Genomic DNA, 18,554 nt, shown 5'->3' on the forward strand with positions numbered 1-18,554 from the left:
ACCGCCACTCAGACAGATGGACAGACGGACCTAATGAAATTGAAACTTTTTTTTTTTTTTTCAAAGACATTCTGTTTAAGACTTTATTTGTTTACTGACCATTCGTGCGTTGTTGTAAGTGTCAAGTCAAAGGCAAACATTAAAATCCGGGGCTAGGTTTTTTTTTGAAGGTTGGAAAAGTTGTTTCTATTTGAGATCATGAATTAATTTTTAATTTTGTTCAGCTAATATTGGTTACCTTTTTTTTTTGATATAAGAACTTCCAACACAAGTTCTATAGGATGTTCTGTTCAATTATTTATGGCTAAATCAAAATGAGCAACTTTAAGATGAATGAAGCATATTAGTGAGCTTATAAGATCATAGCATTCATTGAAAGAGGAAACTCAAGCCGTTTAGTTGTTTGTTAAGTATGAAATTCAATAAGTACTACGGCTTAGGTTGGGTCAGGCTAAACTTCATTTCGTTGGGTTAGTTTGGAAAGAGGGTGCAGATATTAATCCCCCCCCCCCCCCCCATGTCACTATGGACATACACCTAAGCCAGTAATCGGCTTGTTGTGTGCTCTAAATACACAAAAAAAGTAAACTCGAAAAAGAAAATCTAAGTCAGGAATTCCGGGCTACTTACAAAATCCTTAATTGTTTTCCATGCCACTCCCCTAAGTTGGTTCATGTCTGGTATAGTGTCCCCACCTAAGTGCCGGTATCTGTTAGACGCGAAAGCCGGACAATGACAAAGGAAATGCTTCAACGTGTCATCATCTTCCCCGCATGCTCTACACATGCTATCACTTGCCGCACCGATCTTACATAAGTGAGCTCGTATGCCTATGTGTCCCGTCATGATACCAATAGCTATACTGACCTCCTTCTTCTCACGATCTGGATCCCCCCATAGGATTTTCGCCACCCAACCGACCGCTTCGCTGTTCCACAGTGTTGCATGCGCATTTGTCGCCCACGCCCTTAACTCAGACTGCGTCGACCCGAACGCCTTCGGGTTAACCAAGTTTATTGAGGGCAGTCCTCTGGCCTTCACCGTCAAATCATATGCCCTTTTATTCGCCCTTACTTCGTTATGGCCCGGAACCCAAAAGATGCGGATTTAGCCACCCTCAGAGAAGGCGATAATCACGAGCAGTCTTGCAGTGTAAGAGCAAGACTGCTCGTGACCTTACCGTCCTGGATGTTTCGGTATAGCCAAAATCGGTGCCGCAAGTAACAGCTTGTGTAGGGCATGTGGGGAAGATGATGAGACGTTTAGAAAATTTCTTACCGGACGGACGTGTTTCTGGTTGCTGCGACAAAAACAAACATACATCACTGTTGGAGGCGTTTTGTTGTAAGTGGATGGTTGTTGTATTGGAGCTGAATTCCTCAGGAACACCCCTTCACTCAATTATAGACGTAAACGGCGGTGAGTGACACGCAATTTACAAATTAACTTCGTTTTAAATTAAGCCCAAAGGCAATAAATTAATATAAAATCCACTGGAAGGAACAACAGAGACAAATATCACGGTCTGTCAGCAGTATACTTTGTCAATAAATTTGACGGTATCAGCTGTTCTCTTCTACCCAAATACTGGCTACGAGTTGCATTTACCCAACACCTTATTTAACAGGGTTGCATCTGAAAGTAGTTGTCGAGATCTATATCGGTTGGATAATGTAGTATAAATGGTGTGTGTCCTTGCTATACACTAGTACTGAATTATCGACGTGAGTCACCCGGTGTTAGATCAAATACACTATGAATACAGGGTCATTAACCCCCCGCAACAGCATTGGCTCTTTCCGCTTGAACAAATTACAAGAACTAGAAAAGATAAACGCCGAACTGTCTGAAAGGAATGAAAGATATGAAAGGCTTTGTGGTCAACTCCAAAGAGATGTTGAATCTTTAAAGTTCAAACTCAACAAGCAAACTGAATCATTTGAGACAGATGAAGAAGAGCTCCAACAAGAAATAGGTCGTTTTGATTCTCAACCTCCAAATTCTTCCGAAAACTGCAACAGTGCAGTAGCATCGCCCTACGAATGGCAAACAGTCAGACGAAACAAGCGAGCAAACGAAAGCCCAGAGCATGTTATTAATAATAACACCAAAAAACAAGCCACTACCCAAAAATATTGGTTGAGTAAGACTCCTCAAACTGCCAACCAATATGCGGATCTGGATAATGACGACGGGTCTCAACCCAACTCTAATCCGCCTCAAATTCTTTACAAACCTCCGCCTATATTTGTTGAGAAGGTTGCTAACATACAACCTTTAATATCCATGCTAAAACAAACTGTTCCAAACCAATTTGAAATAAAAACCCTGCGAGATGAACAGGTCAAGATAATGCCAAAAGACCACGAAACTTATAAAAAAATTATTGGTGAACTAGAAAAGAAAAACACTGAGTTCTTTACTTACAAACCAAAATCTGAAAGGGGATTTAAAGTAATCTTGCGAAATATGCACTCAACAGCAAATATAGACGACTTGAAAAACGAGCTCTCCCAACTTGGACATGAAGTCAAAAATATATGGAATATAAGAAGTCGTTATACAAAGGTTCCGCTTCCTCTGTTTGAGGTCGAATTGAGCACCAAGCCCAACAATAAAGATATATATTCCGTAACAAAACTTATGTCATGCGTTATTAGATTTGAGCCTCCGCGTCCTAAGAAAATAGTCCCTCAATGCTCAAACTGTCAACAATACGGCCATACAAAGTCATATTGCAAGAAAAAATCAGTCTGCATTAAGTGTGCTGGACACCATGAATCAAAATCATGCGAACGCAAAAACTGGGCAGACGAGGTAAAGTGCGCCTTATGTAATGGTAATCACCCAGCAAATTATAAAGGATGTTCAATTTATAAGCAAATTTACTCCCAACATTACCCCTCTCTTAGAAACACGAGAGAGAGTCAACAGCCTGAAACCCGAACTTTGACGACGAACCCCACATATTCAAGCGCTGCTAGAAGAACAGATTTTCCGCAAACCTCACAACAAAACACCCAAATTCAGCCACAAAATCTTCAAACGGATCGAAGTCCGCAAGTATCCGAAATACATGAAATGTTAAGCAATTTAGGAACACTTATGCAGCAGATGACAAGCCTTCTTATGAGTCTAACTTCAAAATTAACACAAATCTAATAATGAACTTTCTTAATATAGTGTTCTGGAATGCCAACGGTCTGGCACAACATACCTTAGAAGTGAAAAACTTTTTGTCTTCTAATCAAATAGACATACTTCTTGTGTCAGAGACACATTTTACCAGCAAGCATCACTTTAGTATCCCCCAATACGATTTTTACCACGTTATGCACCCATCTAGAATGGCACGTGGTGGTTCAGGAATCTTGATAAAGCAATCCATTAAGCATCACCAAGGAACCCACTACAGCTCCGATATGATTCAGGCAACAAACATCATAGTAGAAAGTATGCAAGGACCTTTAACAGTGTCATCAATCTATAGTCCACCAAAACATACCATCAAAAAAGAAAATTATATTAATTTCTTTAAGACATTAGGAAGCAAATTCATAGCTTGTGGAGACTACAATGCCAAGCACACAATATGGGGATCACGTCTTAATACGCCGAAAGGCCGACAGTTATACTGGGCTATAAAAGAACTTAATCTTCGGGTTATTTCACCATATTCTCCAACATATTGGCCGTCAGATCTGAATAAAACCCCAGATCTTATAGATTTCTGCGTTTCCAAAGGGATTTCGGCTGGCTCCGAAAAATGTTTTTCAAGCCACGATCTGTCTTCTGATCACACACCAGTCTTTCTATCATTGCACGCACAGCATATACCCCAAGATCAAAAATGTAAACTTCACAATAATAAGACTAACTGGCATTATTTTCGTTACCTAGTCAGCAAAACATTACATCAAAATTTACCTTTAAAATCAGATCAAGACATTTCTTACGCCGTAGACCACCTAGTGCAAACTATACAGAGCGCTTCATGGAACTCTACACCCAAGAAAAGTTTCATAGAATCATACAAATACCCTGCCTTTATACAGAGAAAAGTTAAAGAAAAGCGCAAGGCGAAAAAACGTTGGCAAAAAACAAAATCACCAGAGAACAAACGAAAACTTAATAAAGCAACTGCAGATTTGCAAAAGTTATTAAAATGCGTAGATAATAACCATATTGAACAAGAAATCCAAAATCTTGGGCCAACAAAGTCAACAGACTATTCTCTATGGAAAATCACGAAAAAACTCAAAAATGAGCCAAAAATCAATTACCCAATTCGAAAGTCTGGTAACTCGTGGACAAAAAGCAACTTAGAAAAAGCCTACACATTTGCCAATCATTTATACGATGTTTTCACCCCAAATAGCTCGGAAGAACCGCCCAAATGCTTGGAAACTTTCTTAAATGAACCTCATCAGCTTGACCTGCCAATAAAGAAAATTTCAAAAGCCGAAGTCTCACATGCAATAAAGATTCTAAAACCTGGTAAGGCTCCTGGCTATGACTTAATAACCCCTAAAATACTCAAAGAACTCCCTAAAGAAGGTACTGACTTCATTACGTTCATATTCAATGCCTGTTTAAAGCGCTGCTTCATTCCGCCCCAATGGAAAGTTGCCCAAGTCACAATGATCCAGAAACCTGGAAAACCATCCGATCAAGTCAAATCATATCGACCAATAAGCCTACTGCCAATAATTTCAAAGGTATTCGAATCTCTATTTCTTAAGAGATTAATGCCAATAATTGAGGAAAATAACTTGATACCAAATCATCAATTCGGATTTAGAAAGAATCACGGGACTACCGAACAAATCCACAGATTAGTGGAAACCATAAATTCTGCATTTGAATCAAAGCAGTACTGTACTTCCGCATTTTTAGACATCTCGCAAGCCTTTGACAAGGTATGGCATGAGGGTCTTCTCTACAAGGCAAGGAAACTTCTTCCAATAAATTACTATCTATTAATTAAATCATATATTCAAAAAAGAATGTTCTTCGTCCAAGAGGCCGATGAAATGAGTGATTTAAAATCTGTCAGAGCTGGGGTACCACAGGGGAGTGTGATGGGCCCAATCTTATATATCTTGTTCACATCTGATCTACCACAGACAGAGAACGCAGTGGTGGGTACATTCGCTGATGACACCGCTGTGCTAGCTGTTAATAAAAATCCACAAATAGCAAGCAATATGCTTCAAACCTACCTAAATACTTTGTGCGAGTGGCTGAAACACTGGCGTATAAAACCAAATGAAACTAAGTCTATACACGTAACATTCACACTTAACCACGGAAACTGCCCTCCAGTTCAAATGAATGAAGTCCAACTCCCGCAGGCGAATGAGGCGAAATATCTGGGACTATACTTGGACAAGAAACTAACTTGGAAAACGCACATAAAAATAAAAAGAAAAGCTTGTGATATACAACTACAAAAAATGAATTTTCTGATTGGACCAAATTCCAAGTTATCCTTAGAAAATAAGATACTTATATACAAATGCATTATAAAACCAATCTGGACATACGGTATCCAGCTATGGGGAACCGCTTCACATACAACAATCAAACTACTACAGCAACTACAATCAAAAATATTACGCAAAATTGCAGGTGCACCATACTACATAACTAATAAGCGACTACACGAGGAATTAAATATAAAAACTGTCCAGGAAGAAGTATTGTCACAACTCCAAAATTATAAATTGAGAATTCAACAACATCCAAACCCACTAGCAACAAACCTGATGAGGAACACTGAAACATTTAAGCGGCTCAAAAGAAAAGCACCGCAAGACCTACTGTAAATTTTCAACTCCACTTTAATGATGCATAAATAAATTTTATACGTGGGCCAACCACTGGGTTGGCACCATTAGTAATTATAATATACAAAATAATGTCGATAATAATGTAAATATCTATACTAAGATAGAAAGCATTAATAAAAATGAATTAAAAAAAAAAAAAAAAAAACAGTGGGAGAAACTCGAAAAAATCTAGTAAAAAATATGCCGTGTGAGAACGGGTAGAGATCGAAAAAAACTAGTAAACAAGTAAAAAGGCATTAAGTTCGGCCGGGCCGAACTTTGGATACCCACCACCTCGGGTATATATGTAAACCCCCTTTCGTCACAATCCGATGAAAATTGGATTACTTATGCACCCAAATTCGGCTGTCATTGAGTGCTCTTATAAATTTTAGTCACTGTTGAATTTTGCATTTCAAATTTCTTCAAAATCGGGTAGTAAATAAAGCTTTTATGAGCTTCAGACCCTTAACCGGCATATCGGTCTATATGACAGCTATATCTACAGTGCTATTTTTACATTATTTGGGTCGAATGGCGGGTGGCCTAAAACTACTCACTGTTTCAAATTTCAGTGAAATTGGATAAAAAATAATGCTTTGATGGGCTTCAGACCCTTTATCGGCAGATCGGTCTATATGGCAGCTATATCGAAATATAATCCGATCCAAACCATATTTGGGGCGAATGTTGGGAGACCCAAAACTACCCACTGTTTCAAATTTTAGCGAAATCGGGTAATAAATAGGGCTTTTATGGGCTTTAGGCCCTTTATCGGGAGATCGGTCTATATGGTAGCTATATCTAAATATGTCCGATCTGAACCATATTTGGGTCAGATGTTGGTAGGCCTAAAACTACTCACTATTTTAAATTTCAGCGAAATCGGATAAAAAATAAAATTTTTGGGATTCAGACCCTTTATAGGCAGATCGTTGTATATGGCAGCTTTATCTAAATATAGCCCGATCTGAACCATACTTAGGTCAAATATCGGGAGGCTTAAATTAACCCACTGCTTCAAATTTCAGCGAAATTGGGAAATAAATAAAACTTTTATGGGCTTCAGACCCTTTATCGGCAGATCGGTCTATATGGCAGCTATATCTAAATATAGTCCGACCTGAACCATATTTGGGTCAGATGTCGGGAGGCCTAAAACTACTCACTGTTTTAAATTTTAACAAAATCGAATGAAAAATGAAGTTTTTATAGACATTAAACCCTTTATCGGAAAATCGGTCTATATCGCAGCTATATCCAAATATAGTCCGATTTGGGCCATTCAAAAACTTAACCAGCGTACATCAAAAAGAGGTATCTTTTTGAAGACTGTAAAGTGATTACAACAGACGAACGGACAGACACACGGACATCGTTAAATCGTGTTTAAATTTCACGACGATCCGAAATATATATACTCTGTAAGGTCGGACATTGATATTTCGATGTGTTGCAAACGGAATGACTAAACGAATATACCCCCTATCCTACGGTGATGGGTATAAAAATATGCCGTGTGAGAACGGGTAAAGATATCTCTTTGAAATTTGAAATGGTTAGAGGTCAGGTGTCACCGAGATCCTGTGCAACATTTCAAGGCCTTAGGTTGTCCGGGTGCCTTTTGGCAGGCCCACAAAATTGGTCACCTTGGTATTTGCGACAAATTGTTCGGCCAAATTGCTAAATTTTTATTATGGTCTGATTTTCTGGAAAGTGCTCAAAGTACCCACAAAAAAAGTTCAATTGAGGTCTACAATATCTCCACTGGTTTTGGAGATATTCAACTTTTAATTTTATTTTGTTGCAATTTTGACCGAGATCAGCTTCGTATTTTGTAATTTGCGAAGGCATTTATGGTTCGGTTTTGATTGTTATGCATGATTTGGTTTCGACTTTGGAATTTACAACGACTTTGCCGGCAGCAGTGTCCACATATGATTATTCAGACAAAAGTTATACAGTATGGAAGTCAAAAAATTGACCCTTTCTTCGACGTTTCTTCTGCGACTTAATTTCCGGTCAAGAATCAACTTCCTTCTGGTGAAAATGACCTGAAGAATGACCCAAGTTAGAGGAACGCCATGTACCAGAACCGCTCAGCCTTATGCCGATCTTTGTTGCCGCACACTCAACGTATAAGTGCAAAGCAATAAGTGCAAGAACGGCATTCAGCGTTTATATCGGGGCACTTCTCCTTGCTTCAACGATAAGTACTGCCGCGGTACCAGGTACCTTCACGATCATCCTGCAAAGTGCAGAGTTATCCAGAGCTTTGTGCCACAGCAGATAACCATAGGTGAGTATTGGCCGTACGATAACCCGAATTATCCAATGCACCATCCCCGGCCTCAAGCCCCTACTACTTCCTAGACAAAAAAAAATCGCAAACAATTTTTCAATGAATAATTTAATTGAAAATAAAATCATTTTCAATTAAAAAATTAATTGATCCAATCATTTTTAATTGAATATGATTTGACCTCAACTTCATGTTCCAGGAGGTACCAAATATAGAAATTAATTGGATCTTTCAAAAAATTTCAATCATTTTTTAATTGAATGAATTAAAAAATTAATTGAAAATTTTCAATCATTCAATTGGATCTAAGTTTAAAAATTTCAATAATTTTTTAATTGAATATGCAATTTTTTTTTTGAAAACTTTTTCAATTACTTTTTCAAAAACCGTGATTGATATTATCAATCCTCCAAAGAGAGCGGTATTTCCACCCCATCCAGGACAGGCCCCTTCAAAAACCCCCAGTTTACTCCTCCTAGTTAGAAGAACCAATTTAGTCTTTCTGGGATTTAAGCCAAGTCCTTTGGCCCTCGCCAATCGGGATAGCTTCCTCACAGCTCTCTGAACGAGGCCCTTAATAGTAAAGTGGAAACGGTCAAAAACTAGGCCTAGACCTTCATCCTCTGTCTCACGAAAGATCTCAGAATCCCATTGATCACCAAAAGCCACAATATAGGAGATAAAGCTCCCCTTTGCGGAGTTCCTTTGGTCACAATCCTCTTTAACGAACACTCAGCCAGTGATCCGTTAATAATCCGACTAATCAGTGACGTATCAACAAAATTTACCTAAAGAGGTCAATTTTGTCCACCAGAGTGTTATGTATGGACACCAACTTCAGGTTATTAAACGCCTCTTCTATTTCGGATTTTTATATAGAAGTCCAAACACGGAAACGGAGGCTTCCATTAATGGCTTTGACGCTCTTTGCGATTCTATAATGAGAATTTTGGAGGATTTTACGGACAGTGAAATCGTTGTCGCTGGGGATTTTAATGTCTTCGTGGCAAAGTTCTTGCTTCTCCAAGGGCATTTAAAAGCTTTTGGGTGTTTGTGAAAAGAGTGAAGGGCAACTCATCGGCTATCCCGACTCTCATCAAAGAAGACCAGATTCACTAACCCGGTTGATAAGGCTAACCTGCTAGCTGCCATGTTTGCGGAAAATTCTTCCTTGCGTGAAACGATTAACCACTCCCCGTTTCGAATAAGTAGAGTCAAAAGGCTTCTTGCAGATCTCGACGTAAATAAATCCCCTGGCCCGGATGGCATATCGTCACTTGTTTTATGCAAGTATTCTTTGACGCTCACTCGTCCTTTACGCAATCTTGTCAACCTTGCTTACATTGCAGGATTCTTGTTTGAACCGTTGATTGGGGTGGACGTTTTGTTATTTCGCTCCGCAAGAATTTTCCTGTAACTCGTAATAGGTCATTATTTTTGGAAGAAAAATTTATGTCACTTAAGGATAGCTACGATAGAGGTATCCAATAGGCGGTTGATGATCTGCGTCTGTTTTCAGTGGAGCGGCAGATCTAGAGCCCGGCAGTAGGCTTAGAATGGACTCCAAAGACCCAACAGCTACGGTGGTGCTATAAGGCTGTAGCATGTTGTCTTGAAACCTCGACTGGTGGAGCGGCTGCTCCTGGCTCCACTAGCCGACAGATGACTGGTCAGCAGGGGCTTTTGTCGCAGACACCTGGTTGGAGTCTTAAGGACAAGGCCGAACTTATTCTATCTTTGCTTGCCTATCATTTGCCAGGCCATCGGCCTTCCCCGGCAAACCCACATGCTCTTTTAGAGGTTTGAATAATAGAGTCCAGGTAGTATGGTAATTGGAATGTGGGAAAGCGTGCAAACAACTTCACACATGCCACCCACAATGGAGAGTATAAAAGATTCGTTCAGGCCAAACTTCTGTCTGTTTTTACTCAATTTTTGTTTTTTTTTTTTTATATGCTCGATGATATTTTATTTTATATACAGCCTTACATTTAGAATTATCATGACAAGAAATGAAATTGAATGAATGCATTATGTATTACAAGGAAGGAGTACAAAGGAAACAGAAAGAAAATGGAAAATTTCCTAAATGTTCTAAAATAAATTCGATACCAGTTTAAATGGTGGCTATAACAACACCGCAATTGAAAAAATTAATAAGGCACAACTAGTTTATAAATATGAGGTTCATTTGATAGTAAACAACACGGTGACCTGAAGAGAAAAATCCTAGTTCGTCAACTTAAGCCATAGATCGATGCAGCAAAGATTTAATGATGATATGCTGGGAATGCAGGTAGACCATGATAGGCCAATGGGGCAGCTGGTAGTACAGCCTTGGCCACGACTGGGGCATGATAGAGAGGAGCAGGAGCCAACACTTTGGCAACAGGGGCAACCTTAACGCCAGCCGGTTCACGATGTACGACAGCATTGAAACCACTTGCAGGATCAACGGTGTATTCTACAACGCGACGGAAGCCATCGGATTCAATGAAAGAGTAGGCGCCTTTGACAACATCACCATTGCGGGTTTCCTGTTGGCTCTTAATATCACCGGTGGTGGGATCCTAGGCACAAAAATGGTATAACCCAGTATATTTTTAACCATACCTGTGTATCGAAATATGGTTATGGTTTACTCACATGTATATCATAATTGTAGCTATATTGAGGATTAGGATCATAGGGTTCGGCGGCAGCTACCTTAGCCACTGCAGGCAATGCATATTTGGCCACTGCACCATGATAGGCAGGATAAGCTGGTGCTGCAGGAAGTACCACTGCTGAGGCTACAGCCAATAAGGCGCTGATAATTAAAATCTAAAGGACCATAAGGATTTTTTTTTTTTTGTAACAGTTTTGTTCAACACAAATTTTTTGTTTTTATTTTCCCACTTGCCTTTTGTACCATTTTGGGTTAGATCTACTTTTTCACTGTTGTGTAATCCGTTTAAGTGCTAAATGCTGTGTGCCATTCTAGCTGCTGCCAACAATGGCTTTTATAGCCAAAACATAGTATTTACGCATTCACTTTGGAAAATTCTTTAAAAGTGCGTTTTCTTTTTTTGCTCTAGACTTAAAGGCAAGCGGGCGGTCTGGTTTGCTTAGAAAAAAGGAAAAAAAAAGAGAAATATGCAAAAAAACGTCAACAGCCTTTTATTGGATCTTGTTTGCTAGCAAAAGCTGCCACACCAATGTTCAATGTCGCAATCCCATAGATAAGGCATACCATTTTTTTTTTGTTTTCACCTGAGTCGTTCATCAAGGTCTACGGCTGTTTGGAACTCCTATGTGATGCCCTTGAGTTTCACAAAGTGGGCCATAGTTGCAAACTATCGCTGGCATTTCCTTCAATTCGTGAATCATGATCAGTGGGTTCTTGCACCTGTACTGCAGCTTTTGGATTGCTGATCATGTGTGATTTTATAATTTGGTGTAACTTTAAATTTTGATATAAATAAGGAGGGTGATGCTTAAAAGCGTTAAAGAAATGTAGACAAGTATGAACGTGCTAAGTTCGGTCGGGTCGAATTATGAGACCCTTGGCCATGGATTCTGTTAAGAATTTACATAAAATAAATTTAGTTTAGGGTTATAATTTTACCCTACGTACCAAATTTCTGCCAAACCAAAGAAAATTAAAGCTTCTAGGTGCGGAACAAGAATTATCGAGAGATCGGTTTATATGGAAGCTATATCAGGTTATATACTAATTTGGAGAGTACTTGGCACAGTTGTTGGAAGTCATAACACAACACCACATGCAAAATTCCAGTCAAATCGGACAAAAATTGCTGCTTGTAAGGGCTCAAGAAGTCAAATCGGGAGATCGGTTTATATGGAAGCTATATCAGGTTACATACTGATTTGGACAGTACTTAGCACAGTTGCCAAAAGTCGTAACACAACATCACATGCAAAATTTCAGTCAAATCGGACCAAAATTGCGGCTTGTAAGGACTCAAGAAGTCAAATCGGTATATCGGTTTAAATGGGAGGTATATCAGGCTATAGACCGATTTTGACCGTACTTGGTACTGTTGTTGAAAGTCATAACAGAACAGATCGGTTTATATGGGAGCTATATCAGGTTATAGACCGATTTTGACCGAACTTGGCACAGTCATTGAAAGTCATAACAGAACAGATCGGTTTATATGGGAGCTATGGGAGGTTATACCGTACTTGACGCAGTTGTTGGAAGTCATAACAGAACACCACGTGCAAAATTTCAGCCAAATTGGACAAAAATTGCAGTTTCCAGGGGCTAAAGAAGTCATCACAGGAGATCGGATTATATGGGAGTTATATCAGGCTATACACCGATTTGGACCGTACTTAGCACAGTTACTGAAAGTCATAACAGAACACCATGTTCAAAATTTCAGCCAAATCGGATGAAAATTGAGGCTTCCAGTGGCTCAAGAAAACAAATCGGAAGATCGGTTTATATGGGAGCTATATCAGGCTATAAACCGTACTTGGCACAGTTATTGGAAGTCATAACAGAACACTATGTGGAAAGTTTCATCCAAATCGGACAACAATTGCGGTTTCCAAGACATTTAATCGGTTTATATGGGAGCAATATCAGGTTATAGACCGATTTTAACCATACTTTACACAGCTGTTGAAAGTCGTTACAGAATACCACATGCAAAATTTCAGCCAAATCAGACAAAAAATTTCGACTTGTAAGGGCAAGGGCTTGCCTATTTTGAGGGAAGGTTGTTGAAGACTGACCTGCACGAGGTTGTGCATAAAATAGAAGAATCCTTCGATGCCAAGATGTACACATTGGCGGTTTGCATTAACATCGAGGGGACTTTTAACAATGTGCGGACCGACACATTGATCCAATCCGTAGACCAGTACCGGGTGGACCGGATCCTTAGAGACTGGATAAATCATATGCTAAGGAATAGGTGGATAAATTGCGGGTCCCATGACAGATATATACAGGGTGGCTGATGAATATTGCTACAATGATGAATATTGCTACATTTTTTTTTCGGTGTATGGAATACATTTTTCTTTTATTCATGTTAAATTAAATTATTAAATTAATTATTAAATTATTATTAATTAAATTAATTAATTAATTAATTAAATTAATTATTAAATTATTATTATTAAATAGAAAAAAAGTTATTACATTTTTTTTTGGTAGCGGCTTTCATCAGCCACCCTGTATGGGAGAAAGTGGCACAAGGTACACAGGGGGGCTTTTTATCGCCACTCTGGCATCTGCCTGTTCACGAGGAAGACGAAGGTGAGCCAATTTGACGCACCACGTTTCCTCAACAAAAAGATTTCGATATCTGACAAGGTCAAATACTTAGGAGTGATCTTGGACAGGTTACTGAATTGGAAGTGTCACATTCAGGAGCATACTGAAAAGGCTCACAGATGTTGGGCGCTATATAGACGGGTATGGAGAAAAAGTGCACAATAAGGACCATACAACAAATTCAGAAGAACATATTGTCTTGGAATAGGCGGAGCGATGAGGACCACTCTTACTAGGGCAATGGAGACTATTCTAGATATACCGATTAAGTGTGAGGCAGCCATTGCAGTTATGAGACTTAAGGCTATGAGAGAATGGATTGAGGATGGGAGCAGCTCATACCATCGCTGTATAACCGAAGCGACGATAGGAAACCTGGAAGGAAAGGAAAAGGTTTCCGATCGGATACCTGAGACGGCACTTGAGGTCGAGTGCGAGGCACTGCTGCCAGTGGCACAGTATTGGACTGACGGAACCCAAGTTTGCCATTAGGAAGATCATTTTACACGGATGGATCAAAGCTAGAAGACGGAGTGGGCCAGGGGGTCTTCATTGAGAGCCCAGGGATTGGAATCTGACCATATTAGGGTCCTGGAGGCAGAGAATCGGGCGATCACGTAATGCGTGAGGTGATGAGATGCTAACGCGAGGACGTCGAGTATGAACATCTTTACGGACAGTAAACAGGACACAATACCAGACATGAACCTACTTAGAGCGTGGTTTGGAAAACAATTAGGAATTTTGTAAGTAGCACGGAATTCCTAACTTGAAATTTTCCTTTGAGAGGTAACTTTTTACTTTTAAATAACGCAGAACACTTACTGGCTTAGGTTGTTGTTGTTGTAGCAATGTGTTTTACACTGAGGCGGCAGCCCTTGCCGATGAAGAACTCCATCGGGTCAATCCGGTACGTACAACCGGCTACCATGGGATTGGTACTGGCTTAGGTGTATGTCCATGCTGGCATGGGGCAGATTAATATCCGCACCCTCTTTTCAACCTGACCTGACCTAAGGGCTCAAGAAGTCAAATCGGGAGATCGGTTTATATTGGAGCTATATCAGGTTAAAGGCCGATGTGGACCATACTTGGTACAGTTGTTGAAAGTCGTAACGGAACACCATATGCAAAATTTCAGCCAAATCGGACACAAATTACGGCTTTCAGGGTCTCAAGATGTCAAATCGGGAGATCGGTTTAAATGGGAGCTATATCATATTATAGACTGATTTAGACCGATTTAGATAGTACTTGGTACAGTAACAGTACACCATATGGTAACAATACTCCATATGAAAAGTTTCAGCGAAATCGGAAAAAATTGTGTCTTGAAAGGGCTCGGGAAGTCAAATCGCGAGATCGGTTAGTGAAATTGGCTAGATCGTCTCAGAATATCAAGATAGGCGCAAATAGGTAGAATATCTGGAAATAGCTTCATCCGACTTGTTGTTCGTCGTAATCGGGGTAAAATACGATTTTTTTGAACTCAAGAATTCTTATCGGGAAATCGGTATAATGGGTGCTATATCATGATATAGGCCATCTTTAACTATGGCCGATATTTTTCTAGGGTGTAGAGTGATTTTAACATTTTGCCAATATTTTGCTGCACCAGTAAAAGTCGCACAGCGCCATTCGGCTTCTCTCCTCTGTATTTCTTTTCCAGGACAGTTTCGTATCGAAGACTAAGTCAAGATATTTCTCCTTCTCCAACAATTGCAGTGTATAGGTTAGGTTGAATGAGTTGCCTCCCATAGGTGAGTTCACTCGGTGAACCTAGTAAGAAAGTGAAGAGAAAGTAGATGTAATATCTCGGATCATATCCAGAGGTCATAAAAACAGAAATAAAAGAAGGAGGGGAGAATCAGAGCTGGGGGCGGAACGCCCTTCTGGAGCTTCCCCGTCGGAACTCAGGAGACCCCCCAAAGCGTATGGGAATACCACACAAAATTGTAAGTCCCTAAGTTGTTCGGACGCCTTTTGGCAGGCGCCTAAAGTTGGTCATGTCGGTATTCGTAAATTTGTTGGGGCTGCCCAATCTTTGTTTGTGGTCGAATTTCCTATTTTTTGCTGAATAGTGCTAAAAAATCCCTACAAAAAAGTCTCCACTGATTTTTGAGACATTTGACTTTTATTATACCCACCACCATAGGATGGGGGTATACTAATCTAGTCATTCCGTTTGTAACATCTCGAAATATTGATCTAAAACCCCATGAAGTATATATATTTTTTCTTTCTGATTCGATTCGATCTAGCCATGTCCGTCCGTCCGTCTGTCGAAATCACGACAGCGGTCGAACGCGTAAAGTTAAGCGCTTGAAATTTTGCACAGATACCTTATATTGATGTAGGTCGTTGGGGATTATAAATGGGCCATATCGGTTCAGATTTGTATATATCTCCTTTATAAACCGATCTACCGATTTGTCATCTTAAGCCCCTGAAAGTCGCATTTTTTTTTTGTCAGATATAGCAAAAATGTTGCACATAGTGTTCTGTTATGGCTTCCAACAACTCATCCAAGTGCGGTTCAAATCAGTCAAGAACTTGATATGTCTCTCATATAAACCGATATCCTGATTTGACTTCTTGAGCCCCTGAAAGCCAAAATTTTCATCCGATTTGGCTGAAATTTTGCACATAGTGTTATGTTATGACTTTCAACAACTGCGCCAAGTACGGTTCAAATCAGTCAAGGACTTGATATAACTCCCATATAAACCGATCTCCCGATTTGACTTCTTGAGCCATTACAAGCCGCAATTTGTATCCGATTTGGCTGAAATTTTGTACATAGGGTTCTGTTATGACTTCCAACAACTGTGCCAAGTTCGGTTTAAATCGATCATGAATCTGATATAGCTCCCATATAAATTGATCTTCCGATTTGACATCTTGAGCCATTACAAGCCGCGATTTTTATCCGATTTGGCCCACTGTGCGTCGCCAGGATCTTCATTGGAGAGTTTCCCGGAAAACGAAAATGTGTCCATGAGTATTGTCCTTATTCTCTGAATGTACCTAGGTGCAGAATAGGATTTGCCATAATCTACAGAGCTGCAAAATTTCCTACAGTATTTGTGCTGAGCCTTTTTGCAGCTCCTTCTTTGGGTTTTCTTAGCTCAGCCTTATAGACGTTTCATTCGTGTGCTTTTGTGGCACCCACATCCTTATAAAGCTCCCATTAAAACCTGATTTCAGTTTATGTCTTCTTGACGCTAGAGGATCCAATTGTGATCCGAGTTGGTTCAAATTTTGGACAGAATGTTTTGTAACGACTTCTTACATGTTTATATTATTTTTGTCATAATATCTTTGCCACTTGCCCATTTTATATCAAAACTACAAAATTTATTTTTCATTGCACTCATACTTTTATACAAAAAAAAACTCCCTCGGTTTTTTATTCATTTGCATTGCATATTTACATCGATAATTATTTAACAGTTGCGTCGTATAAACAGATAAAATGGAAAAGGCTTAAAAATAACTACAACAAAGGAATGCTCCTTTAAAAAATATACAAGGAATATTAGGAATGTTCGGGGAAACGAAGGAAGGAAGGCAAGAAAAAAAAATAGAATCGTTAAAACATATACGAAAACCGTTGCTCTCAGACACAGCAATCTGAGAGAACGTTTGTGAGGCGGTGACTATAATGGCAGGATACAGCAATGGCACAAAAATCGCCATATATACATAATTTTTTTATTTTTATTTTATTGTGATAGATGAGGTTTATTGTGCACTTGCGCAGCTGTGTTATCTCAGTTCAGTTGGGGTTATCGTGGTGGCCATTATGAAAATCCTGGTTCGTCAACATGTTTAAACCTTCCATGAAGGATGTCAAGGATATAAAAAAGTGGACTTAGTGATGATAGCCAGCAAAGCCAGGAAAACCATGATAGGCGAGTGGGGCAGCTGGTAAGACAGCCTTGGCCACAACTGGGGCATGATATAGAGGGGCGGGAGCCAGGACCTTAGCTACAGGCGCCAATACCTTGGCAACAGGGGCCACTTTAACTGCTCCAGGTTCGCGATGGACAACAGCATTGAAGCCATGTACAGGATCAGAGGTGTATTCCACCAGACGACGAGTGCCATCGGGCTCAATCAAGGAATAGGAGCCTTGTACAGCATCACCATTGCGAGTTTCTTGTTGGTTCTTGACATCACCGGTGCTGGCATCCTAAAAGCAAGAAAACAAAGCAACTTGACTCAATGAAGCACTCTCTCTCTTTCTCTCTCCACACTTACATGAACATCATAGCTAAAGCTGTATTGAGGATTAGGATCATAGGGCTCTGGCACTGCCACCTTGGCTACTGCGGGCACTGCATACTTTGCCACTGGCAGTACAGGGGCAGCAATTTTAGCCACTGCAGGGTATACGGCGGGTGCATGATAGCCTGGATATGCGGGATATGCTGGACCTGGCAGGACCACAGCTGAGGCCACAGCCACCAAGGCGCTGAGCATAAGAAACTGCAATAAAAAAAGCCAAAAAAAAACATTAAAAATCCACCCAAAATTTCTTGTAGCCTGTCAACTCTATGGTCCAAATATTTCTGGGGGGAACTTGCCTTCTGCAGCATTTTGTTGTGCTTAATCTGAGAATGTGTTGCGTTTTAATCCGTTTAAGTGCTAAATGCTGTGTGCCATTCTAGCCGGTGTCAACAATTCCTTTTATACCGAAAAAGAGTGTATTTTGACGACGTTCCGTTCAGTTCACGTTCACTTCAACCCAAGCGATTCTGAGGCCGTTTCTCATGTGGCGGTTGCAGCCACCGCCCGCTTGTCTGCTAGAAACAAAAAGAAAAAGCAAAAAAAAAAAATATTTATGCAAAAATTAAATCAACATTACGGCCTATAAAAGCAGCTTGCCGCATATGAGCAATCACCTAGACGGGACAGCCGCCACACAGCACAAAACAACAACATGAACAACAACAACAACTTCTATATCGACGCATTGATATCAAAAACTTCTTGCAACGTTTCTATTTTTCTTTTTGGGTAACTTTTGTATGCCGTTTATGTTCACCCATGAACAGAATTTCTTGTTTACAATATTTAGCTTTTGGTTTTAGTCTACTTGGCTATTTTGTGGGTTTTTGTAGAA

At 39.8% G+C, this 18,554-nt stretch overlaps 3 protein-coding genes across 5 annotated transcripts in view; 1 reads left to right on the forward strand and 2 right to left on the reverse strand.

Moving 5' to 3' along the window:
• Positions 1-18,554, forward strand: part of LOC106086282 (neurobeachin-like protein 1) — a 296,682-nt gene that overhangs the window by 175,572 nt on the left and 102,556 nt on the right. The gene's annotated exons all lie outside the window — the stretch shown is intronic.
• LOC106086334 (larval cuticle protein A2B) lies at positions 10,251-11,106 on the reverse strand. Its single transcript, XM_013250972.2, has 3 exons — positions 11,036-11,106; positions 10,780-10,956; positions 10,251-10,703 (listed from the first exon to the last, which is right to left on the reverse strand). The coding sequence occupies exons 1-3, from the start codon at positions 11,045-11,047 to the stop codon at positions 10,404-10,406; spliced, it is 489 nt and encodes a 162-aa protein (XP_013106426.1). The 5' UTR covers positions 11,048-11,106; the 3' UTR covers positions 10,251-10,403.
• LOC106086326 (uncharacterized) overlaps positions 16,783-18,554 on the reverse strand; it is a 40,597-nt gene continuing 38,825 nt past the window's right edge. Inside the window, exons 9-10 of the mRNA XM_059361087.1 lie at positions 17,690-17,917; positions 16,783-17,621 (exon numbers count right to left, since the gene is read on the reverse strand). Of these exons, the coding sequence (XP_059217070.1) occupies positions 17,301-17,621; positions 17,690-17,917 (549 nt within the window). The 3' untranslated portion in view covers positions 16,783-17,300. The remainder of the gene's footprint in view (positions 17,622-17,689; positions 17,918-18,554) is intronic.

Source organism: Stomoxys calcitrans, chromosome 1 (assembly GCF_963082655.1).
Source record: "Stomoxys calcitrans chromosome 1, idStoCalc2.1, whole genome shotgun sequence".
Lineage (NCBI taxonomy): Eukaryota > Metazoa > Arthropoda > Insecta > Diptera > Muscidae > Stomoxys > Stomoxys calcitrans.

Excerpts from the sequence above, each read along its gene's own strand:
- LOC106086334 (XM_013250972.2), bottom strand. Across the intron at positions 10,704-10,779 it reads GCTACAATTATGATATACAT|GATCCCACCACCGGTGATAT; the intron begins GTGAGTAAACCA and ends TTTTGTGCCTAG.